Genomic DNA, 26631 nt, shown 5'->3' on the forward strand with positions numbered 1-26631 from the left:
CCCAGTGCGGCTTCACCTGGGCGGCTATCCCAGTAAACGTCAGGTTAGTTTTATGTATTTCTATTTTATTTGCTTGTGGATACACCTGCAGGGGAGGGGCAGGCAGATTTCAGACGTGGCTTGTGATGCTGTGAGAACGGATGAGAACTTTTCCGAGCCGTTAAGACACCGAGGGACCACAAGGGACCAGAAATCACCTGGCTGCAGTAAACATTTAGCATTTCAGTTTTATTTTGCTTCAGAAAGGTAGAAAACGTGTTTTCCATCTGTTTTTCTTTACTTTCAGGATGAGTTTACACGACCACATCGTTTGGCTCCTCTACAAAAAAACAGATTTATGAATAAAAAGACAGCTCCAGCTTTTATTTTAAAAATATAGTTTTAATACAACGGCTGCATATAAATATTAAAATATACATTACAGGGATACAGTACACTCACAAAACTAAAGAAAAATATTAGGCTTCTTTTTAAACGGCACTTTGTTTTCCCCCCCATCATGTAGTATTTCTTTAAAGGTTACTGAGTGACGGAGGAGGCGCACATGAAGGTGTGTTAATGTGTTAACAGGTCCAAAGATGGCAGACAAAGCAGGGTGCAGAGTTCGGGTTGCTGTACAGTATTTGACATGACGTTGTGGAATGTTTCCTCCCATCGCTCCCAGCACAATCCAGCGTTTGGCTTGGGAACAGCTGACACGGTTTTGGTTAAAAAGTCATCCTCATCCACCACTGTCACACAGAAAGGGACTGCAGCTTCAGGTGGACCCATGAGGGGGATGCATCACCTCCTGCTTATGTCCTGTACGTTGTAATTAGACACTGATCAGATGTAAGCTGCAGCGCTGCAGTCGGTACATGAACTGGAATCCTTCATGGTTCATCTCAGACATTATAAAGAGCCGTGAAGATCCGGAAAACTAATGGAGTCCGAGTTGATTTAGGAGGAAGAGCGAACATTCAGGGACAGGAGGATGATCTGATATCAGGGCTCGACTGAATCATGACTGAATGACAAAAATGTTTTGTGGTTTTTGTTTTTTAACCCTTAAAACTCTGCCTGATTGCCAGCACCCACAAGCTCTTTCCGTTTCTCAGGAGCAGTAGTGTGTAGTTCTGTTGGGTAAAAACTGATGGATAGCTTAAACTTTAGGTTGGAGCGACTCAAAGAGTCATAGTGCAGAACTTCATACGCTGTTGAATTCAATCAAGTCAGGTGTGCTGGAGCAGGGACACCATGAAAGCCTGCAGGACTGGGGCTCTGGTTGGACCAAACTGAGCGGGCGGTGATCTACCGAAGTCTTCCAGGTGGTTTTATCCTGTCCAGGTTTACCATCCAGTCAAAAAATGTTTGTTTATTCAGAGATTTTACGTGGTGAATCCACAATGATCCGTCACAAACACCATCATGTTACTAGGAGACCTATGTTTGAACCCAGAAATGTTGACAAAGACACTTCCTGTCAATGTTCCACCAATCAGAGAGCTTAAATTGACGGTAGTGTCCAATCAGGAGCAGCCAAAGACCAACAAGTGAGAAGTTTTATGTGTCTGACAAGATAAAAATGGTCCTCCATGGCTGAAAGGAAGCCAAAAAGATGGTGTTTATGCATGGTGGCATCAAAAAGCAGCGTTACTTTTTGAGGATAGTAAGTAAATAGTAGCAGAAATAACTGTAAATGGACAAAATGAGTGTAAAAGTGTAAATATGTAAATAATTTCTGATGTGTGTGTTTCAGACAGGAGAGAACAATGAGAAAAGGCTTGGTCACTGTTGATCTGTGTGTTATTCCCTCAAACTTCTGTTTTCTTCTACTGGTTGCTCTTTATGCTGCTGTATCCATCCATACGTTCAAGAATCTGAGAGCCGAGGATGAAGACGTGTCCGGATGCTGACTGGGATTAAAAGGGTTCAGCTTGTACAGAAAAGATAAAGTTTGGAGTTTTAAGGGTTAAACCTTTAAATCCTGACATCATGCCGTTTCCATTAAAGCTGCTCACCATCGTAGTTTCTGCTGGGAAACAACGGAACATCTGGAACCAGGTCCGGCGGGAATACTGGACCTGTAACTGGCCACTAAAAGATGTTTTTTTCCTGACCAGATGAACTGACGTTAAACTCTGCGACCTGATCAGTGAGCTGCAGAAGCAGGAAGTGGACTGCATGTGGATGTGCACTTCTGAAGAGACACCTGACTCAGGTCTGGGACACGGAGACACAAGGACACGTTCCTCCCTGCAGCTGTCAGACGGACAGCGGGCGGAGATGGAGCGGAGGACTAAAAGGTTCCTGATAAACCACTCAGGGCCCGGCTGATTACTGTGCCCCCATCTCCTCTGAAGGAAACCCTTCATGTCCGAAACCAGAGAAGCCTAAGTGTCTCAGACAATGAGAGCGCTGGTGCAGAGAGGGGACAGGCACCCAAAGGTCAGCAGCGTCCCACCAGTTTAGGTTTACCGACACGTCTATTCAGCCTGCCAGGTCCACAGAGTCCACATGTGGGCGGGCCCTGCCACCTGTCTGGTTAGACGCTTATCGAGTTTTCTAAGCTAAAAGACTAACTGAAATATTTCCAGTTTACAGAAACACAACCTGCGATGATCAGGAGGGTGTGTTCTGTCATTTCTGCCATGTCCTGCATCATTTTCCCTCACAGCTGCTTTCAGATCGCTTTCCATGTGACTCATGATGACGTTTCTTCATCTGCAGCCTCAATAATCCATCTGTCACCTCCAGCTGTCGATATCTGACGTCCACAGCAGCTCAGGTGGGTCCAGATCACTCCAAAACCCTCTCAGTAAAGCCTTCTGAGCCGTGCTGCAATCTGTTTCAGGACCGTCTCCTTCCTCTTGTCCCCGACAGTCACACCAGAACAGAAAGCTCATCCTGGTGTCCCGGTCCGGATCAAGCAAGCTCATCCTGGTGTCCCGGTCCGGATCAAGCAAGCTCATCCTGGTGTCCCGGTCCGGATCAAGCAAGCTCATCCTGGCGTCCCGGTCCGGATCAAGCAAGCTCATCCTGGTGTCCCGGTCCGGATCAAGCAAGCTCATCCTGGTCTGATGGAACAATGACATGGAGAAGTTTTCAGGCGCACAGAGATGATCTGGGAAAGTGAATCAGGAAAGAACCACAAGGTTCTGCTGAAACCAACTGTTCCCTGTTAAAGCTTTAAAGAGTTGCTGGTTCTTGACACGTTTCGGAGACTGAACAGGCAGAAGAGCTGTGCTTCCCACAGTTTACAGAAACTTAAAACAGGAGCAGCAATAGACTAAACCAAAATCAGACTTTAACGGCTTTGGTCCCAGTTCAGGCAGGAAATGGATTTTCCAGGGACACCGTGTCGGAGAACAGCAGTCTGGATCGGAGCTCGTCAAAGTGAGAATGTGTTCCCAGTCAATCCAGTTCCTGGAGTCTGTCGCCGGCTGAATAATCTGGCTGAATATGTGAGAAGACAAACCTTTTTCCCAGTCAGGCCAGTCCTGGTCCAGTAGTCATGACTTCAGTTTCACCTGGTAACAGGATTTAAGATAACAGCTTCCTTGCAGCTTCCTGCGGCTCCAGGCACTTCGGAAAGACGCCGTGATGCAAGCAAAGTACCGTCACAGCAGGACGCGTCAGAGCGGGTCAGCGCCACTTCATCAGGAGGCAGCACCACGCCCAAACAAAAGGCCGCTGCGCTCCAGTCCCTCCGTCACCATCGGTCTTTACAAGGAAAAAGAAAGAAAGAAAGAAAAAAAAAAAAAGGTGCCAAGAGTCTTTTTCGATTCCTCCTCTGGAGGACCTTCAAAGGTGCTTCGTTACCACAGTGCAATTCAATGTTTTTAACGTCCAACAGGATTCAGAAGTTATGGACAGGTTCGTCTGCAGCTTCAGCAGAGACCACAGAAAAGGCAGATTTTTACGGATACCCACCGTGTGGGCTGTGGCATCCCCCCCAAAACAAACAACAGAATGAGACAAAACAACCAAAACAAAGTGGACTTCTCTGCTGTCTACGTCTACACGTGTTTCTAGTTCTCGTTGCAGTTCAGGAAGTTGCGCTACATCGTAGGATCTGGGGTCCAGCGGAGGGCTCGGGGAGATGCTGAGGATGCTGACGGTGGGAGGAGCTCTGGAGGAGTCCCAGTTCTTCCAGAACGTCTGAAGTCTTTGGTAAGTTTGGTTTAAGGTGCCATTTTCATTTGGAGCTTTTCTTTCATGCTGATGAAGGCGATGTGATGAAGCACCGGAAAACTTTCCCACCACAACTTGCTGATGGTAAGGACCGTCCCTGCAGGAGAAAACACACGTTGTTTTCCAGCCTTGGCTCCTCCCACTTCCTGTGTCCTCAGATGGCCCCTGACCCGCCGCCGGCCCCCCTGCCGACCACTACAACCATCTACAAAACAGTGCAATGTCTATTCATAGGCACAATGGGAAACAAATACAGCAAATACAGGGAAAGAGGAACACTTTACAAACTCGTACAGTATGTTACACACACGCACGCACGCACACGTCAGCAGCAGCTCTGGCCTGGTGGTGTGTGTTGCAGCCTGCAGACGCTTCCAGGACATCTGAGAGACGAGCGGCAGCAGCGTGGCATGTCCCAGCCCAGAGCAGCTTGTTTGTGTCGGATCAGATGGGCAGACAGGGAGGACGGGCTGAGCCCAGCCAGGTTCTGCTTACCCCGCTGCCTCGTCTCCACCCTGCAGAGACTCTTTGCGCTGCTTCTGAGTGCTTCCACTGGCTGCTAGGATCCTCTGCACGAAGTCTTTGGTCCGCCCAGCGACTAATGGACCTGCCGTCAAATCATGACGATAATAAATATCATGTGTGTATTGATCTGATAAATGTCAGAACATGAGCAGAATGATGAAGAGGAATGTTTAAATACAAGCTGTCACAGAACCAGAGCATTCAGTGGTTTATACATTCGGTAGATGTGAGCTTTCTCACCACTGCACTCTTTGAGGATGTCTTCCAGACGTCGGGTCATCCCACGTTCATCCGTGTCGTCTTCCTCACTGCTCTCCACCCGCTGTCTGATCACTTCTTTAATCTGCAGCAGAGCTCCCAGCAGGTTCTCTGTTGGAAGAAGATCCGGATGAAAACATTGCTGTGGGGGACACTCAGACTGGACTTCATCAGAAACCAGTAACTCCTGACAAACTGATTCCTCCATTTTAAAGCAAAACCAAACTTCTGATCTGAAGGATTCCAGTTCTCCCACCTGAACCTCCTTCCACCAACAAACCCAGTGAGAGCCTGTTTCCATAACAACCATCAGCTTCCATCTTCATCAGTTACAATGAAAACTGTTTACTGTCCCCAGAAAACACCAGAGGACTGGAACCGGATCAGCTGCTCAGGTGAAAATCAACATTGGCTCAGATCATAAAAGCTGTTTCTGCATGTTTACGTTTGTTTCAGTGTTTTATGATTCAGGACCACCAAAGATGCTGAAACTTTTTCTGAATGCCTCGCTCATCCTCTTCTTCATCGTCGTAACTGCAAGGACTGTGTGCATCATCCTGGTCTTCAACCAAGCTGAGAGATGGATTAGTAAAGTAGTCATTGTAGCAACATGGTAATCCTACAAACTGGTAAAGTTGTCCTAGGAATCATCATAGTAGTCCTAGTATATTTGTAAAGAAATCAGTAATGTACTCCTTAAAATGACAAAGTAGTCTTATGAATTTGTAAAGTTGTCTTAGGAATAAGTATAATAGTTCTTGGAATGAGTAATGTACCCCTAATAATTAATAAAGTAGGTGTTTAAATGAGATAATAGCATTAGTAATTAGTATAATAGTCCCAGGAAAGAGTAAAGTAATCCTAGAAATGAGTAAGTACTCCCAGTAATTAGTAAGTACTTCTGGGAATTAGTATAGTAGTATTAGGAATAGTACTGTAGGGATTAGTGAAGCAGCCCTGGGTATGAGTAAAGTAGTCGTAGGTGCTTCAGAGGGAGGACAGTCCTTACGAGAGCTTCAGGTTTCTGATGGATTCTTCTTTCAGGTTGGTGTTTTGTAAAAGTGTGAACGATGGACGAGGAGAGGAGAAATACGGAGAGACGTTGAGTCCTGTGTTTCAGCCTCCCGTCAGAACGACAAAAGAGAAAGTGCAGCAGGATCAGGAAGGATGGGGATGTTTGGACAGCGGGAGCTCCATACTGGTTAGACCAGATAAAGGAGGAGGAGGAGGGAAAGTCAGCGGGGGAGTCGACAGAGCAGATTGATTATGAAGAGGTCGAACTGGAAAGGCTCTTCTTTGCTTGGTGTGTTTCCACACACTCCATGGCTCCTGCAGCTACAAGGTGATGTGAGCAGAAGGTTTCTCTGCAGTTTGAGCTTCAGCTCAGTCAGGAATGATTCCAATATTCCCAGAAATGGTAAAGTTTCACTTTGTTAGCAGGCGGAAATCCCTCATTAATCCTGCTGTTCTGCTAACATCCCTGCCTGCCAATCCAGAGGAAACCCTGGAAAAACTGAGTTCAGAGAAGCAGACCAAAAGACTCGCTATAACATCAGGAAGAAAAGCAGATATGTCTTAAATAGAATCCAGATAAATAGGGAGCTGGTTTTACATAAACTTTCCAGTTTTCTTTACATCCTCAAATGTTGCCAGTTAAACAGCAGCAGAAATGTATCCACCTAGTTTTCCCATTTTCCTTTCAAAATCTTTCTTTTCGGGTTTATTTGGACAGATTTCCTCTTTTATACGGAACAGAAAACATCTAAAAATGAGCGAAAATGTGTCGTGGCTGAAACGCAGCCCGTCGCATTGCAGAGATTTTTTCTCCAAAGCTCCTTAAAATTTTTAAAGTCTGAAATAAGTGAATCTGTAGTTGCAGTCAAAAGGATTCAACCCCACTGCAAATTAGGTTTGTTGGCAAAATGTACAAACTAGCAGCTGTTTTCAGCACTTTGTTCAGTGGTTGCTGTCAAAGTGCTTCTATAAATAAAGTTGGCTTGTAATAAAATCAAAGAAGCATTTAAATGGCTCAACAAGTCGTTTCTCCAATTTAATACAGAAAATGCCACTTTCAATGACCCCTGCAGGCTCAAAATGACTTAACACCCTGAAAAGAAGAAGCCCCCATAAGCAAACCTGGTGAGGTCTCAAGCCCCTGGTCATTAGTTATATCAGGTGTGTTGAACGTTGGAACACCTCGAATATCTGGATTGTTTACTGGAATGTTGGATTTCATGTCATGCTCACTGCTTTGCATAAACAAGGAACAGGATTACAAAAAAGGTCAAGGCATTGAATGTTTCTGGAAATACAGCTGTAAGAATAGTTCACAGGTTTCCAGTTGAAGGAACAGCAGCTGCACCACCTGGATGTGGCGGAACCAGGAAGCTGTCAATGGCTGCTACCAGATTCCTGAGGGGGCAGGAGGTCAAAAACCCTCAACTGACTGCAGAAGACCCGCAGCAAGACTGGAGGCAGCAGGCACAGAGGTTTCCGTGTCCACAATAAGGAGCACACTCCATGCTGGATGGCTCCAAGCCCCAGCTCCAAGACCTGCACCCCTCCTGACCCAAAAGCACGAGAAACGTCCTCTCCAACAGAAATAAGCCAAAGAGGTTCTAGGATGCTGCTCTGAGGAGCGATGTAGTAAAACTGGAACTTTTGGGTCCTGTGGATCAGCAGGAGGAGGACTGAAGCGTACGCTGAAAAGACCAGCTTGCCCACAGTGAAGCATGGTGGTGGACCAGTGATGATCTGGGCTGCTTTGCTTCCTCTGGCAGCGTGTGGACGCAAGATGGATCCAATCAAGTCTCAGGAAACCCTGAGAGGAAATGTGACACCGTCTGTGAGGAAGCTGAAGCTTGGGCGTCGTTGGACCTTCTGACTGGACCTCAAAGTCCACAAAGACTTGACTTGACCCCCCCGCCTGACTTGGTAGGATTTTGAAAAGGGCGTTGCAGCATGTAAACACAAGGACATTAGTGAACTGGAGACCTTCAGCCAGGAGGAATGATGTGGAACTTCTGTGTGGAAACCAGCAGGACTTTATGATTACTTTCAAACGAAGGTGGAGCCATAAGAGAACATACTATCAGAGTTATTTAGAGCTGGAATGAAACTTTTCATCACAAAACAGAAAAAGTCTGGTGTGATTGCTGATTTTGGCTGCGAGCTCAAGAGTTTTTCCCACAGCGATGAGAGTAGTCTCTGCTTTCATAGGAAACCTTTCTGTGTGGAGAAATGAGCAGAAGCTCTAAAGTGGACGTTCTCATGCTATTCTTACACTCCCATATAACGGCTCAGGGGTTGAACTGGGTTTGGTAAGGATGTCTGGAGTCTATTAGCTAAGCTTATCCCCCACAGTTTGCTACATGTTAGGATCGCTGCTTCTAGCAAAACATCTTCTGTGCTGCACTGATCTCATGCTCCACCTTTTCACAGGGGATTCTAGTCTAGATGAGGTTAAATGGACTGAAATCATTTAAACTTGTTGTCTCCTGTTCTCACCGTACTCCTGGTTGAGTCCCCACAGCTTGATCTTGTTGGCTTCATGCTGGGCTTTCTTCTTTAGCCGGCAGGCTCTGAAACACAGGAAAAACAGCAGCATGATTGTCTGGAACAGACACTTTTTCTCCAGTATTCCCACGGTGGTTTGCAAACTGTGACAGAGATGACTGAATGGCAAAAAACAATACATGTGAAATATGACAGTGTCTCTGGGACGAAACTGAACCTTTTCAGGTCAGATGTTCTTATTCTGCTCCTTACTACAACCCTCCTGAGTTTCGCCGACACTGCACCAGCACTGAAAACCAACGAAGCCTCCCAGCATTCAGCTGAAGGAAAGCAACTGGTAAGACCAGCATGTTCTCCTGGTAGGCTGTCGCATCGGCGTTTCGGCAGAGATCCAACGAGGCAGACTAAATGGCTGTGACGATGGGGGAATGGGGGCTTCAGACTGAGTCTTTCAGAAAGGTTAATGGGGAAAACAAGCAGCTTGGAGGACTGCAGGATTGAAGACAACCTCCTTTAGACGTCAGAGATTTAAACCGAGACGGCAGGTCTTGAAGCTCGGTTGGAATCAGAGGCTCTGAACCTTCAGATTCTCTAACTTCAGTGACAAAGAGGGGAAAACTGCAGGACACCGCTCCTAAAATACAGATTTAAAATTCATGTCTACAGCGGTTGTCTAAAATAAAGGAGAGGCGAAGCAGCAGCTCAGAAAGACTGGAGCCCTGATCTACAAGATTCCACTAACTGGGAGACAATACTCCAATCCAAACTCGGATCAAGTGCATTGATCCAATTAAATGTGACAGACTTCCTTCAACTGAATGAAAACTAAACTGAAATAATAGTTTGTGGAACAAAAGTAGAAAAATCAAAAGTCAGCAACCGGTTTCAAACAGTTTATGCATTTTACCCTTTAGCTTTCTTTGTTTTTGTTTTATAAGTTTGTTATTAATGTACTTTTAATGCTGTCTGCACTCCACTGTAAAGCTTTTATTTTCAGCCCTTTGAATGCACTTAAATTAAATTACTTTTAAACGGGCGAGTTAGAAAAAAATTCACACCTGACCTATTAACACAAAAATGGATTTTTGTACCAGGCTGTAAACATGTTTATTTCTGCTGTGAAGTTGGTCTTTTTAACATGGGAGTCTATGGGGGTTTACTTTTGGAGAACCCAAATGGATGAAGGGGAAACTCCAGTTTTATGCACTTCCGCATAGGCTTCACTTTTAACTGCCGAAGGCTCCTTCCATCTTTCATATACGGTCTATGGACTCGACGCAAAAGAAGCAGGATGTGGTACCTGGACGCTAGCTTGTTCTTTTCCTTGCGGGAGCGAGCTCGGGCCACGGCAGGCAGGGTGTGGACCGGACCCATGCCGTCGATGGCAGCGTTGAGTTTCTGCAGCTGCTCCCCGATGTTGTGAAGCTTCTGTGGGTTTGGCGTGAGGTCACTGGCATCCGTTTTGCGGGCTTTACGACGCCCTTTCTTACCTAAAAGTAGCACATCAGAATTAAGTTCTGACCCGTCTGAGCAGAGTCCAAAGTGCAGCAGACCTGCTCTGCATACACGTTGATCAGATTCAGTCAGGTCAACATTCTTGTAAAGATCTGGTACTTGGCAGCGTGCTAATGAGAACAAGACTTTCCAGGGTTTGTTCGGGAAAAGCCTGGCTATAAAAGTTGTAAGTAGGGCAAAAGCCTGAGGTCCTCATCTGATTGGTCAAGTGAGAGAGAAAAAGATGCAGCATGACTCCTGTTGGTCAACACATCATATCTGGGATCTTTAAACTCTTAAAAAGAAAAAAAAACAAAAAAAAACTCTAACAATCACATTTCATATCATATATCAAGAGGGTCCAGGTCCAGTCCTCCTGTAGCTTTTACATGCATCCCTCCTCCAACGCCTTTGAATCAACAGACTAAATTCCTCCATTAAGCCCTGCAGAGGCCTGGGAACGAAACCTTCATTAGAAGGAGGCATACTGGAGAAGGACTGCATCTAAACGTTGCAGGATAGTAAATCTTGAGCACCAGACTCAGACACCCCTGCCTTAAATCCAAATGGCTCAAACTGTCGGACCCCTAAACACCAACATAGCAGCTGATTTTATCTTTCTTTTCCCCAATAAACTAATCATTTTGTTTGTGGTTTGCAGCATTCTTACCCTCACGGCGATACAGTGTGCTGGGCAGAGTGCTGGAGCTCCAGGACAGAGACCAGTGGACATTACCGCCCAGTTTCTTCTTGGTGGCGGACTGCCGAGTGTGCCTGTACTCCCAGAAACATCGGCGCTTCGCCGGGCGTTCACCGGGCTGCTTGGCTGGCTCCGCCTCCACCTCTGCTGTCACACACACAGAGAAAGCACAAATTATAACAATGATGCTCAGGCAGGAGAGTAGAAATTGTCATGGTGTTAGTGTTGCCGACTGGACTAGACATCTTTAGACTGATCCAAGGCCGAACCAGAACCAGAACCAGAGACTTAAAGAAGCGGACTGATCTAGAGTCCCTTGAACTGACTGTCCAGAGAAGAATAGTGCACAGGCTGCTGAAGTTGATGGACAGTCGTCTACGCAACACAGTGAGGAAACAACAGTGTTCAGTCAGAGGCTTCTTCAGGTGGACTGTAACATAGGAACAGAAGGTCGCAGGCATCAATCAGACAATTTAAATAGATATATTTGTTACTGGATTACGTTTAAATGCTGCATGAGATTCACATCCAGAACCGGTCCTGAACATATCCTGCAGGCGGTTCTGACTCTGTACCAGGAAAAACACGGATCTTCTGATTTGACAGATGTCCTCCTCCTGACATCTGATCGTTGTCAGGAGGAGGGAAACTCTGCAACCTGAACTGAAAGCGGAAAACTGATCAGCGCCGACAGCTTTTTTACGTTTCTGTTTGTCTGGTATAAAATCACGCTGTGAGCCTGAACCCACAAACACACGCTGAACATCCTGAAGCCACCAGCGGCCATACCTGAATGTTTTAGACCGTTTTATCCACAGGCATCACACCAGATCAGCCTCAGGCATGCAGGGCCACAAATAACCGACTTGCAAACAGTACAGAGCTGCGACAGCAGGCAGAAAACAGAAAGCAACAATTGGACCCACATCCTGATCTGAGGAAGATATCTCATCAGGCTTGCATTAAAAAAAACATTAAATCCAATGTGCCATCAGACACACAGTGAACATTCTGCTGTTTCTTCCACTTTAACCGGACCGTGGGCCACTTCCAGATAAAGTAAAGTAAACTTGTTTGGCACAATATGATCACCAAATGCACTCTAATGCAGACCAACAAAGTGAACTGTGGTCTGCTTGAAAAACAGGGGTCTTGGTTCACTTATAAACGGACTATCCAACAACCAAAAGGAAAGTGGCGTCTGGCAACCGCCTGCTAACACAGCCTCTATCAGAAGTAAATGATTCAGATTAATGTTTGGGTTGGAGGAAAAACTGAACCAACGGCATGACTGTTCTTCACATCAAGACAAGAGTCCTGCAAGGTTCCAATGTTTCCAACCTGAATCCATTACAATGACCAAACGCCACCCATCCATATCTTCTATTGAAATCTGGACCCAACCCATTTACGTACATCTCGCAACTCGACCCCCCATTAGCACATTAACTAAATGTAAATACACTCCATTTTCTCAGGTCTGCGTCTTCAGGCAATTCCTTTCTTACTTTTAAACCAAATAAAAAAAATGGAAACACCATAGTTTGTTCATTTACAGCCAAAAACGGAAAAACGGCCAATTTTCCTTTCATATTCCCAAAACCCAAAGAATCTCTTTAACTCGTTGGCTGCCGGACGTTGCTACGGCAGAGCTACCTGTTTTCAGACACTGAAGACATCTTTTGGCACCGTGTGGTTCCTGTTGTCCGATCCCAGAGCTCCTGTTATACATCTTATGTTGTTCGCTGTACATTAACATTTAGATTATACATCATCATACTTTGTAATTGAAAGCGTGTTGTGGTTCCTGTTTATTTTTGTGTTTATTCCTGTTTGTTCCAGGTTAATAGCAACTGCTGCTCTGGGAAGGGTGCTGCAGGACAGATGTTGCACCAGGACAGAGGTGTTTGAGGTTGGGAGGGGCAAAATCAAGAGTATACCCGCGAGAATAAACTCAACTACACCACAACATAAAACACAATACCAAAGTAAAAGGAATAGTTCCCCCTTTAACTTTAACGTTAACTAACTTAAACTTCAACAACCAGCGTAAATAACTTGGATTTATTATTTAACATAAGGATTAAAGTAATTATCTAAGAAATGGAAAAAATTAGATTAAAACAAGTTTGACTCATACGATTTTTTCCAGTTATTGATTTCTCCATTTCCCATCATGCTGTCCTACCTCTCACGCACGCAAAATAAAGTAGCCAACAACACGTAGAACATAGACGTATAAACAACTAGAGATTCACACAGAACTCCACCAAGCAGCTCGTATCCACCCACACAGTGTTTCCAGCCAATGTTCTGATCCTACCATCATTTTATATAGATACACTATTAGACTCCTACATTGGTTGAATCCACAGTGTTGTGGGAATGTTGTGGTGCTTGTTGCATGTTTATATCTTCATTTGTTGTCTTGCAATGACAAACAATCCAAAGATTCCCTATTTATTCCTGGTCTGGATCCGGATCCAGATCTATCTGGATTTAGTTCTATGCATTCATACTGAAAAAGTTCCTAATTTGCAATGAGAAACAATCCTCCACAACATTCCTGAATTCGGACGCTGATCCGGATCACTTCCAACATGTAACGGCATCTAATGTAAACCAAGACCCAATCTCAGAAACCCATAATGAAAATCCATCAGGTTGTCTCTACGTAACGTTTTAGACACAGACAGAGAAATGCAGAATAAAACGTAACCTCTGCCTGAGGGAATGAATTTAACAACTGAAAAGAGGAACTCCACACTCAGACCTGAGCAGGTATCAGGTCTGAGTGTGGAGACATGGCGGTGGAACTTAACCCTCCGACCTCCGCAGGACCGACTCCCATCACTCACCACACTCCGTTTCTGAGGAGCTGGACACTTCCCCTTCTTCTGCTCCTTCCTCCTCCGCCAGCTCTGTGACAGTCCGACTCTCCTCACTGCCCTGCTCTTCCTGCGTCTCCTCGTGCTCCTCCTCAGACTGAGAGTTGTGCGCTGATCCCGGCCGCGGCTCCCCTCCCTGGCTGAGGGAGTAGTTGTGCTCCTCGCTGCACTGCTCTAGGACCAATCCTGCTGGCACCTCCTCCTCCTCCACCTGATACACCTCCACTGTACACTCGCTCGACATCCCCCCGCCTTGTCCTCCTCCTACTCTTCTTCTTTCAACACATACCTCCCTCTGTGTTGCTATGGAAACAGAGACACACCCCTCTTCTCTACCTGCAGCAACAGCCTGGACTTCTTGTGCGATGTGAGGAGATGTTTGTCCGCTGCCCTTCCTCCTATCCCCCTCTCCTTGCTCCTCTCTGCTCCTCCCCCAGCAGCCCATCAGGACAGCCTCCTCAGAGCAGGCGAGGAGCTCCCCCCCAACGCCGAGGCCCAGCTTGGTGTAGCGAGTCATCTCTTCCAGTGCAGACACATCCCAACGCTCTGGATGCTGGTCCTCACCAAAGCCCCCGTCATCCACAAGGTCACTCAGCAACTCGAAGGGTCGTTTCCTTGGCGATGCTGAGGAGCCCAGCATGAGGAGCACGCTCTGAAAGGAGGAGGAACATTTTAAAGATGCTTCCAATGTCAAAGAGCACGACACCGCTTTTAAAATCCGCTGCCGCCTCACCTGGTCGTACTCGGTCCTGCCTCCCTGTGGCGACATGGCCATTGGGCAGGGGCTCAGCAGACCCCTGTGGCCCCCGTAGGCCTCGCCAAACGCAGGCTCCATCCCACTCATACCCGGCTGAAACGAAGAAAACACAGAGTGGAACAAATCTCACACATGGAGGTATGACATCATCGCTTGATTTCATTCATACGCACGCACGCAGTCACACACACACACACACACACACACACACACACACACACACACACACTCGAATATGAATATCATATCCATATTCATTCCTGTTGTATAAATTATAATATTATGGTGAGTCAAATTTTATGTTGAATAACACAAATAAAAATGTAGGATTATTGGTTTTGGCGTACATCTAAATGGGGTGTTTAAGAGGTTGGCTATATTTTAATTTTATTCAAAAATGTGAAAACACAGTCCTTCAGAAAGATAAAGGTAAATAAATATCTATTTTGCACATGTTGAAGGAAAACACAGTTTAGGTCTTCATTTTGACTCTGCATACATAATGCTAGTATGTAAATATTTTGATGTTGTTTAATAAAAACAACTATTTAACCATTATTAATGTAACTGTTATCTAAATGCTAAAGGTCAATGAATCCCATATTGTATATAAAATAAAAATAGGACTATATTAATCACAACATGGGTGGAAATAGGCTGCTTGGTGAAGGTCTGCAGTCTTTTCTAGTTTTATGTTGGCATCAAGAGATATTAATCAAACTTACAGACCTATAAGGAGTGCTGATGTGATTTTACATATTTATAGAGTAGGGAAATGACTTAAAGTTTAATCATTATGATTATTTCTCTGACAATAATTGTACAAAGAAAATCTGGAGACCACAGCACTATTAAAACGGTTGGAGCAGGAAACAACTCCTGCATTTACCTGAGGCATGCCCAAGGCAGGAGGAGTCAGGATGCAGAGACAGCGTCGGTTTACGTGAGTTCTGCTGCAGAAACACAACAAAGTTCACATCTGAGGTCCGACACAGAAGAGTTCGCCACACAGATGATGCAGGAAGTTTTCTGATGTTTCCTACCTAAAGGCTGAGACTGCGGAGGATCACCGAGTCTTTTCACATGTCGCAGCTCCGCAGACGGTGTTGCATCCTGAAGGAACAGACGGCAACAGGTCAGAATTTAGGTCACAACAGAAACACATCATTAGAGCATGTGTCATGCACAAGTATGATGAGAAGACACCAATAAGCACATAGTTAGATAACACTTTCATCGTAGTCATGGCAACACTTCAGCATGTTTGATCAGTAAACTCAGGAAGATAAAAGAAATGTCATTTAGACAACAGACCTTTCCGTGAGACGATATTCCCTTCATGTGTTAATCTCTCCGCTACGTGTTTTATGAAATGAGCTTTTTCTGATCACACTGTTGGTGTGAGCAGGACCTTCTCTATTAATTTAACATAAATTTAACAAAACCAAAGCACCAATGCCAGAACATACAGGAGAAATTCCTGTTTAGACGGCATTTAAAATAACATCACAAGGTTGTGCAGCAGAGAACAACTTAGTCTCAGTGTTGTGTATTTACAGAACTGCAACCAAACTTCAACAGAATGAGCTGCTGCCTTTTCTGTTCTACTGTCAGTCAGCAGACGCTTTTCTCCGAAGCAACTTCCATCTGAGAGTGAGGACAACACAAGCAAGAAACCAAACAGGAGGGGGCATCAGAGATAAATGGTGGTAAGACTGGACCCAGGTGCAGCTGTGCAGAGGCAGCACCATTTTTTCCCCTCCCTACAATAGTCCCTTTGTTAAATTATGAGAGCACGATTTGATCACACAATGTCATCTTGGGCATAAGCGCACGCAGCTTATTCAGTGCTGAGTTGTGCCAAATAGCCTGACAAGTCATTCTCACTTATTCTGACAAGTAGAAGAGGTAAGCAAAGTGTGGAAATGCTGCTGGAACAGCTGGGTCTTTGGCTTGATAGGGACTCCGCACCTTGGACAGAGTTCGGTAGATTGTTGCCCCACCTTGCTACTGAAGTCTAGCGCCACGTTGTGTTGGGAGCCCCAGATTTTGATGTTAATTTCTTTTTGAAGCAGTAGAGGAAATAAAATTGTATGAAACCGGCTTTAAGTACAGAACCGGTACAGCAGGGATCCTCAACCCGGTCCTGAAGGTGCCGGTGTCCTGCAGGTTTTCCAAGTGTCCCAGCTGCAACACAGCTGATTCAAACCAATATGTATTTAGCAGACATGTGCAGAGCTTGCCCTAGTCTGAGTCTGGTGTGTTGCAGCAGGGACACTTGGAAATCCTGCAGGACACCGGTCCTCGAAGACCAGGACTGAGGATCCCTGCAGTACAAACTGAATGTTGTGACGGGGACCGACGGGGATGTAAAACCACTAATGTAGGTTTTCAACTTTCAAAACTGTGTTGTTTCCCTCAAAATGAAAGCAGCAAAAAGTTGTTTCCATTTCTAACTGGAATTATAAAAGCTTGTTATAGCCTGATGTCAGTACTTTCTCAGTTCTCTAAAAAGAAAAGATAAAATAGTGATCAAATAATTTTGAACCTGTGAAAGTAAGAATTAAGAAAAAACTCTCAAGTCTATCAAGGGATTCAAAGGGAGAAATGTGTTGCCAGGTCGTGGGTCTTGCAACGGGACAATGATCCAAAACACACAGCTAAAAACATGAAAGAAAGGCCAAGAGGAAAACATTGGACTATTCTAACGTGGCCTTCTATGAGCACCTTTGGAAGGAGCTGAAACATGGCGTCTGAAAACCTTTAAACCTGAGACATCTGGAGCAGTTTGCTCATGAGGAGTGGTACAGTATACCTGCTGAGAGGTGCAGAAGTCTCATTAACATTTACAGGAAACGTTTGATTGCAGGGATCGCTTCAAAAGGTTGTGCAACAAAATATTAAGTTAAGGCTACCATCATTCTTGTCCAGACCCGTTTCATAAGTTTGCTTTTCAACCAGGCTTCAACAGATTTATATGAAAAACAATGTCTGACTTTCACTGGTTAAAATTGAAAGAATTTTTATTAGAACTTTGGTCAGATTCAAGTTATTTCTGTGACCATTGTGAGTTTTTCTGTCATTGACCGAAGGGTACCAACAATTTTGCCCACGTGTGTCTCTTAGCAATATGGTAGTAATGGTGATCCTTTTTCCATGATGAAAATATTATAAATAATAGTGTTATCATGGATTACTTATCGTGGATTTACCAGGTAGAACATCTGAATAAAAATGACTCGAAAACTTCTGTAGATCACATAAAGGGTAAGATATCCATCACCATCAACCCCACAGAGTTCCACCATCATTCCTAAAACACTGGTGATGATACAAGTCAGTGTTTCTTCATGCTGATCCTCAGGACCCACTTGTTTTACAGTTCAAGTTCAGGTTTATTTTTATACCACATTTTTTGCAACAACAGCTGCTCAAAGTACCAAAAAATAAAACAACAAAGACTCCGCAGTTTAAAATGAAACACTACTCAGTAGAAATCAATAAAATCTTAAATAAATATAAAACACAACAGGATTAGATGTAACTCTTTATAACACACATCATCCGTCCATCCACTCATCCATCCATCCTTCCACCCATTCACCCATCCACCCACTCATCCATCCATCCATCCATCTCTACATTTCAAACTCTGTAGGATGATTCAGGATATAAATGCCTCCAGATGAGAAACTATGTTGTTATTTGACCTCCAGACTGATAATTATGACTGACACGTGTTCATTAAAGCTTAGTTCCGTCTTTAAACACTGTACTTCTGAGAAGTGATGATTACTGCCTACGATGAAGCTGAGGAAGAGGAAGGACTTTGCTGTGATGAAGACTACACCTCTGCTGTGTTTGCTCTGTCACACACTAAGCACACTATTCAGGATAGAACGAGGAGAACGACAGTCATCCCAGCGGAAGGCCATCTTCTTTAGGTCTGCCGACTGCGGCCAAACACAGCGACGGTGCGTTCAGCACCAGCGCAGCCAGATTCCTTTCAGAAGGCAACATGATGAAACCCCTGGTAACACACACAGAGTGGGAATGCAGGTCCACTATCACACACCTGTGTAAAAGCCAAGGCAGACAGTTTAGTGACTTCAGAACAATGCCATTACCCACTCTGTGTGTGTGTGTGTGTGTGTGTGTGTGTGTGGGGAGGTTGTGTGTGTGGGGAGGTTGTGTGTGTGGGGAGGTTGTGTGTGTGGACTGACCGCGAGCACATGGGAACGAGGAAATGAGGATTGGCTGTGTGGTTAGGATACTGCCTTGGCACAAAGCATGGAAAACGGATATCTGACATACTGGAGCAGCTAACAACTCTTATTTTGTAAACACACACTCATCGGTCAGAAGGCATGTGATGAAGAGCATTTATAAACATCTTCCTCATGGTGGCACAGAGCTGAGAAACACTGAGGATTTTTTATTTCAGTTCTCTGCTTGTACCACCAACAACTTATTGGGAATAAATGGCAACTTAATGAAGTTCATGAGTACTCAAATTTTATATAAAGCGTTTTTCTTTATTTACGAACAGTTAAAAAAAATAAAAAATAAAACAAAGATTAAGAAAGTAATTTTTTCAACAATAAAATCACGTCCACGGGTCTACAGCTGGCTTCATTCCAAAACCAAGTCTTGAAGTATACCGGTAAGCGCAGTGTGTTTACTTAACCCTGCCGGCAGCTCCGGACCGCAACTATCACCAGAACCGGCTGTACTGGAGCAAACCCACTGGAAGCAAACAGTTTGTTTAAATTCAGAATATTACCCATTGTGACAACTAATACGGTGTGTTGTGTTGCTCCTCGGTTCTGTCGGGGTTGTGACAACAAGGCGCTGCAGAAACGTCCACATGGCTTTTGATTTTCCTTTCCCTGTTTCACCATCGCTACGTGTCTTCCAGTTTTATCATCTCCATTCAAGTACAAAAGAGCGACAAGAGATCTTGGCAGTCGGGCACATTCCTTGCAACCTAGTGTGACGATTGACTGTTTTATTGATAAGTAACATCTAATTTGTTCATTTCAGAATAACAAGACTTTGCAAAAAGAATTCCAGATGATTCCGTATCTACACACTCAAGACAGAGAAACTAGAGCCAGATTTACAGGCTGGGATTTTCAGAAAGATACTGGTGGGTGGAGGGATGCCTGGGCAAAGTCACTCTGCCTGAAACTTTGGCTTGCTTCCTTCTGTACCTGCCAGTAGAGGAACTCCAGCAATGCCAGTTCAGGAAAGCTGCTGGTAAGTAAAAAACAGATGTTTGTTTTCCTGTGTGAACTTTACACTCGAAGCTTGACTGTGTGTAACATTAATTATACTTACTGTCGTAGCTTCAAAAATGCTTTGGATCAATTTACTTCCAAAATTAATACCCAACATGCCACATGAGCAAACAACTAGAGACCACATAGAGATATATTTGTGTGGAAAACATCTCAGGAATTCTGGAAGCTTCCACGAGTTTTCCAGAGATATTTGTTTTAGTCTGTCTGGACTAACTATTCAGAATAAAACAATAACCACCTTTGCATGTATGGCTCTTTCCAGTGCCAGGCTTCCAGACAAACTGAGGACAACTTCAGTCAACCATGAAAAATAGGAACTTATTAATGGGTACTCCTATATCCAATACATTTTCATATCAATAAATGATTTGCTGTTACACGGTCCGTTCTGTTATACTTTATATTTTTGTCACAAAATTGTCAAGAAATCATACCAGTTATTTATTTGAAGTGATGAATTTCACTCATTTTATTCTTACATCACCATCCTAGTTTTCAGAAGACCGCTCTGAAATTAGCATGTACCTGTGTACCACTGGTCCATGTAAAGAAGAGTAAAACAGACACACAAACCGTTCATTGTGTGCAGGTAGGTGACGCGCCAATTCAGTCATAACTGTCCCACATGCTGCTGCATTTACAGTAATAAACTGGAGTAGAACCTTAGCAAAAAGAGCTGAAATAAAAATATTTGATATATTAGGATCGTTGGTGTGCAGTGAATGACCACATCTAAACAATCTCGTCACTACAGTAACGTATGACAATAGTGAGATGGGAGAATGGGTGTCGAGTGGACTTATTTCCCCCTTCGTTTCTCCTTTCTCCATTCTGGTTATTGTCGTAAGCAAAGTTTAACTAACATGAAAATAATTTAACATTAGCAGATAAGATACCTTAATCTGTAACTGTGGGATGCTGTCTAACGTCGTCAGCCCAGATGCCCATTCTGCTGCCAGTGTCTACAAACAGCAGGAGATGCCAGATTACCGCCACAAACATTGCGCCGCCGCACGATGGCACAGCACACAAAGCCGTCAGATTAGTTGTACCGGCAATAAGCCACAGATCAAAACTCATATTCATCTCCAGGCTCTTTACCTTCTTCAACTGCCAACATAATTTCTGTACTGCTTGCGAAGACGTGACCAACCTTGCACAGAAGACGGTGCAGGTTGAAATTTGGTAGGGGGCTTATGCAGTGCATCCTGACCACATCATTTCCTTTCATGATTGGTGGTCACTTCCCAGTAACGGTGATCTGTATATTAGTGCTGTAGTGTAAAAAAGCTGAACCACGACTGCCCAGAGGTCAACTTTGCTCATCTGTTCAACGAGTAGGTCTGTCAGGGTAACAAATTTTGCCATGCGATTAATTGTCTAAGAAATGATTGCGATAGACGACAATATTGCGCTAAGCGATAATTGCTGTCATTGTGAGACCATTTTTGACTAAAATAACCATAATGCAAATACACCCTTTCAAAGATCAACATGCTCAAATTTCTAAAGAACATTTAGCTCGATGTGCAGACTAGTTTATGCAGATCAGGATTTCTCCTGGGGTTCTAGCGATGTGGCCATCTGGAACATAAGGTCTTTAAACACCATGTAACACAGTTACATAGTCTATGGTCAGCTCAAATATGGGGACATGTTTGCACTTGACCAAAGGTGGAATGGTAAAATGTAATTTTTCATGTCATTGTGAAGTTGTGGAACTGCCGTTTGTAAGATGAATGTTCATCCAGGCGATTCATACTGGCTGTGAAATGTTTGCAACATTTGTGAAAATGTCGCCTTTTTAACAATATTAAAGGACAGCATCGCTTTACCAACCACGCTGTCTGAGTGCACACCATGTTGCACTGTCCTGTTGGTAGTTAATCTGTCAGTTTAACACTTCAGTGATGGTGGACTGTCGGGAAGATGGAGCTAGCCTGGTTGGTAAGGTCTTTTTTTCCAGCTGGGAAAACTGCAGTTGATGGTTGTGTTTTAAGTGCAGATTGTCGTTGTATTGCTGTGTTTAGTTCATGTCTTAAAACAAACACTGGAGAGAGAAAAGAAAGACAAATGAAAATTATTGCGTCTGGCAAACTTATCCACACATTTTTACTTATCGTGCAATTAATTGACTAATTGCGAGAGGCCTAAATCAGACAATTCCAGATTCCTCACTGTCGTTTCTTCGGGGATAACCGGTGAAAACTTATTCACTGATCACGTGCCTTCCTGCGTCAAAAAAAGTCAAAACCAGAATAAATATTCAGCATTTCTCTGATTTCCTCAGTAAAAACCATCACAACCCAGTTAATTTTACAGCTACGATTACTGAATCCTTGAAGCAGTTTTGTGCATGTGCAAAAGACATATGCATATTTTTTGAAAACAAAAACAACCAAAGAGCACATTTCACACGGCGTTACCAACATTGCATTGCACACTCCAGCATAACAAACTGGCCAAACTCCTCTCCAACACCCATCAGTGCAGTCCCGCTCTGAATGGCGAGGAGCTGCAGACGCAGCATGCGCATCACATGCCTTTTCATGCTTATGATTACTTACAAGATTAAATGCTGTCTACAGAAGGTTCTGACAGTAAATATGAAGATTTAAACCAAAAACATTTCGATGCAAGTTTTTTATTAGACCTGCACTTAAAAAGCAGGTTAAGCACCAGACTCGGCGACTTCTGATCGTTCAGTTTGAGAGGATGTCTGCAAGTCCTAAAATATAAAAAGATTAAAAGGAAAAAAAAAAAAAGCCATTTAAAAAAAAATCAAAGTCACAGGACGGGGTTGGGATGGGTTCGGGGTGGTGCACTGGGGTAACGTGCGATATGTAGTCGTATACTCGTTTTCTTAGGGTTAAAAAAAGGGCTTGTCTCAAAATAGTAGTGGCATGTTGTCCCTGTGTATGCGTGCATGCATCTGCATCTGAGACATGCATGTGAGGGGAGGAATCACAAGCATGGACGCTCGTTTGTGTCGTCTCTGCGACTGCCTGGTGGCCTGTCCAGGATGTACCTGCCTCTTACTTGTTTGCTGGTATAATCTCAAAGCTTCCCTGCAACCCTGAATCAAGATATAAATAAAACGTATTAGGTTTTACTACGTTAGATAGGATCATCTTTTAAATAATAAACCATATTTACTGTGTTAAACAGGTAAAAAAATCTCCTGACAAATACCTGGTTCTACCTTTCCTCCTGACTCATCGGCTACGGTTACACAACGGTTTTTAATTCGGAATTAAATAATTCGGAATTAACGTATTTGCCAACGAGTTACTGTAACATGAAAATAATAATTCAGAGCATGCTCAGAATGACTGGAATTAACTTAGAATGAAGGTTTACATGACAAGGAATTAAATAGTTCGGGATTAAAATGCGAATAAACCAGCTGCTTACATCGGAATTAAGTTTAATTCCAAATTTAATTATGAATTAAGTTTAATAGAAATTTGCATTAGGAATTAAGTGTTTACATGGTTGGTTTTCATCAGTTTAAAGCGAATTAACTTATTCAGAACTAAACGGGAATTAAAAAGTCCATGTAAACATAACAAATGTGTATTTAACTTACTTTAAGCCCAATAAACAATCTATCAATTATCTGTTAGCAATTACTGATTAACAATTATGTCACAGTTTAAACTTTTTTTTTTTTTTACTGCTGGAGCCATTTACATGTCTCTATGATGTCTTCAGCCACAACTTCAGGAGCAAAGAAAAGAAACGGCACCGAGACTTATTTTAAAGTAAGTCAGTGTTAAATTTGAAGAGAGAAGTTATTTTCCAACTGCTAACAAGTCAATAATAGAACTTGTTTCCTTCGTATGAATCACTGAGTTACTTTGTCAGACGACAAAATCAACATTGTCAGGTAGTTAGGAGAGGGGGAGACACAGACAGGTGAGTTAAACAGAGCTATGATTGGCTGACATTATTACTATTCAACATCCTTTATCATTCAAAAACATTTACCTTCACATAATATTGTAAAGACTAAAACATACATTTAGCTTTGCTACAGATCCACTAATGGAAGGTCATTTTGATACTTAAAAATTATACAAAAATGAACATTTCCTCCAACATCACAAGACAATTTTCTAAGTGATTTAATCTATAAAGGACGATGGTGGTGTGTGTAACAATGGTTTAATCACCTGTCTGTAAATGGTCATAATTTCCTTCCAGGTTTCATTAAATAACTGAACAGAAGTGTCGCTTTGTTTTGTTCTGTCCAATTAAAAAACATCTGTGATGTTGATAATTGCACCTTTAAAAAAGCTTTTTCTCTTTTAATCTGGAAAATACTGCGGTGAAACGATATGCCTACAACTTCAGTAACATAAAATCATTATGTAAATAAATTTGCTTCAGTTTAGCTTAAAAAAACAAAACAAAAAAACATCTCACTGTCAGAGTATTTTACCTTGTTCTGGTGTCTATCCGCTCAGTAACATGATGTTGCACATAAAAGTTAAAAATCTTAAGTTCACCAAAACCCTTGTCTTCCAGAGACATGTGGGACACTTTTACCAATGTACAAATCAGACCCATGTCTTTGGGATAATGTCCAACTCATCCGACTGACGGTAAGATGCTAAATTTTGTTTTTACATGTTTCTGCTTCCTGAACCTTCACCACAGAGCCTCACATCACGGTGTGTGATGGCAGAACTGAATAACTGAGGACCAGGAGAAGAATTCAGAGCAGAGCTGTGTGACCAGACAATGAACCTTCAGCCTGCAGGCCTCTTCAGGAAGGACTGGAAAACTCGGACATCTCCGCTGCAGACAGACGGAGGACACGCACCGAAACAGGAGAAGGGAGCTGAGAAGGAAGGGAATTTTAACCTCCAAAAGGCTTGCACGGCTGTGTTTGTGCCCTAAAGTGTGAGTAAACGCAAGGGGAAAAGCATCGAGGGGAGACGGTGTGTTTGTCTGTCTGCGAAACCAATTTACCAAATTAGAGCTCCAAAATCGGGGCAGCGAGCACAGCTCCGTCTAGTCTGGGAATCCTGTTTTCCCATAATTACATAACCACTTCTGGATTATTGTAAACATCGTAAAGGACCCGGTTGCACCCTCCTCTCCGTGTCCTTGGAGCTCGGCTCCCCCCCCTGCGATGGAAAGCCCGACTGACCCCGTTTGACGTCCCTCGCCTCGCACTACGTCCTCCAGGAGCGCATCCGCGATTTTCCCAAACAAAAGCCGTCCAGCCGGCCTCGGAACCGACCCGAATAGCAGAACTTGTGAGAAGTGGACGTTCCGCACAGCTGGATCCAGCAGCAGAAACGGCGCTGGGGCTCGGAGGGGATGCGCCATGGTGGCAGCCGGTAGCGTGTCCCGCATGGCACGGCGAGCCGAACCGAGCCGCCGCGCTTCCACATCCGCACACTCGCTGTCCATTCCACACCGGTCGTTCACATTACACCCCTCTGTTTCTGTTTAGAGAGAAAATTCACATTCTTACCGACAAAAACGAAAGAGTTCCGCGGTATCCAGGCGGAATATCCAGCCGAGACGGCAGTGTTCCTTTCAGACAACAATAAAAATGGGGCGCAGCTGGCAGTGCCACCGGATGTCCGATATTAATTGTTAATATTGCAGATTTCTGAGCCTGCCGTTCGGCTGCAGACACGGCAGATAGAGGGACTGCTCTCCAAACAGCTGCCCACATTCCTGTTAAACATTAAGTTGAAGCCAAGATAAAAATCAGCAACTTTCCTTCTGTTTGTCCACCTGCAGCTGTTGCAGGCCAAACCAACTTTATGTCCGTAAAAAGCTGCTCCATCTCCAGAAATTTATCTATGATAAACAAATAGTCAAATTACCTCTTATAGGGAAATGCAGGACTGAAAGCTTTGCATGAATTCTGAAACTAGAACATGTATTTCTTATAACCTGTGTTCATATAAATATGGGGTGAAAAGCATTTAATCTGAGTTCAGTTTTCATGATGAGCCTTAAAATGTTTGCCATGTTTGAAAAAGTGGCCATTTTTACCCAACAGACCGTTAAAAACCTGTTTCTGAATTCATTGTTATTGTCAGAGACTGTCTGCGGTTTGTCTCCGACCCAACATTTCACATTGAGACCTGCTGCTTTACCTCCACGCGTGTCCTCGAGTGTCCCCTCCGACCAGAGGCTGTAGTCTCGGACCGGGCTAAAATGTCGGCCACGGCCTCTCCGGGTGAAACGATCCCGCACCATTCACTGAGCGGAGCAGAGGCCCGCACGGACAGCTGTTGAGCCCGCAAACTTCGTCCCACCTACGGCAACATGTAGGAAGTTAGTTCCCGCACACAGACGGCCTGCATGGCGGATTAACAGGACAGAAAAGATGGTTGTATGACTGTTCAACACCACCTCCTCCTCCTCCTCCTCCTCCTCGCGCCTCTCCCTGTATTTCATTGGCGCGTGCACAAACGTGCATTTGTAGAAATGAAAGTTTGACACAGGAAAAACACTGATGCTTATTTTCCTCCATAAATAAAGTTTTGTGGCGGACCCCCTCCCGCAGTGACCTGATGTGGTCTGATGGGGACCGCCGCACCAGCCGGAAGGCGGCTCGCGGTCCCGGTCCGCGGGGTTAAAGCCACCTTTTTCTCCGTACAGAGCGAGCTGGGAGAGATGGTGGGCGTGGATGTGGATTTGTCTGCTGTCAGAAGCTGTTCTCGCAGGGGTTCGGTTCGTGTTTCAGGTTCCGGAGGGATGAAGAGGCTGAGGAGGAAGCTGCACCACTGACCTGGGATCGTATGAGGATCAGCAGCTGTAGAAACACGCACACTTTTCAGCTCTGAACTAGACATAAATTAACTTTACAAATCGTTTACATCGAGCATCAAGTTCCGGGTTTAAAGTGTTTAACTTCCGATTGGAGGTTCAAAATAAAAGATATTTAAAGCGATGGGAAAATGTTTTTATGTCCGCAATAAAATAAAAAAATAAATAAAAAAAAGACGAGTACATTTTCTCGTATGAGATTTATCTATTTCCAAC

General features: G+C 44.0%; 1 protein-coding gene across 2 annotated transcripts; it reads right to left on the bottom strand.

The window, feature by feature from the left end:
- Positions 1–397: 397 nt before the first annotated feature.
- Positions 398–26426, bottom strand: LOC306774887 (uncharacterized protein). Of its 2 annotated transcripts, none has more exons than XM_079265074.1 (11): positions 26378–26426; positions 25740–25901; positions 15355–15424; positions 15201–15261; positions 14288–14404; positions 13525–14206; positions 10637–10810; positions 9773–9962; positions 8464–8537; positions 4939–5067; positions 398–4780 (listed from the first exon to the last, which is right to left on the bottom strand). In XM_079265074.1, exons 4-11 carry the CDS (start codon positions 15207–15209, stop codon positions 4665–4667), a joined length of 1491 nt encoding a protein of 496 aa, XP_079121200.1. In that variant the 5' UTR covers positions 15210–15261; positions 15355–15424; positions 25740–25901; positions 26378–26426; the 3' UTR covers positions 398–4664. The 2 variants fall into 2 exon arrangements, with proteins under 2 accessions (XP_079121200.1, XP_079121199.1); XM_079265073.1 differs by having other exon boundaries at positions 15201–15264.
- Positions 26427–26631: the final 205 nt, after the last annotated feature.

Source organism: Telmatherina bonti (assembly GCF_933228915.1).
Source record: "Telmatherina bonti genome assembly, chromosome: 3".
NCBI lineage: Eukaryota > Metazoa > Chordata > Actinopteri > Atheriniformes > Telmatherinidae > Telmatherina > Telmatherina bonti.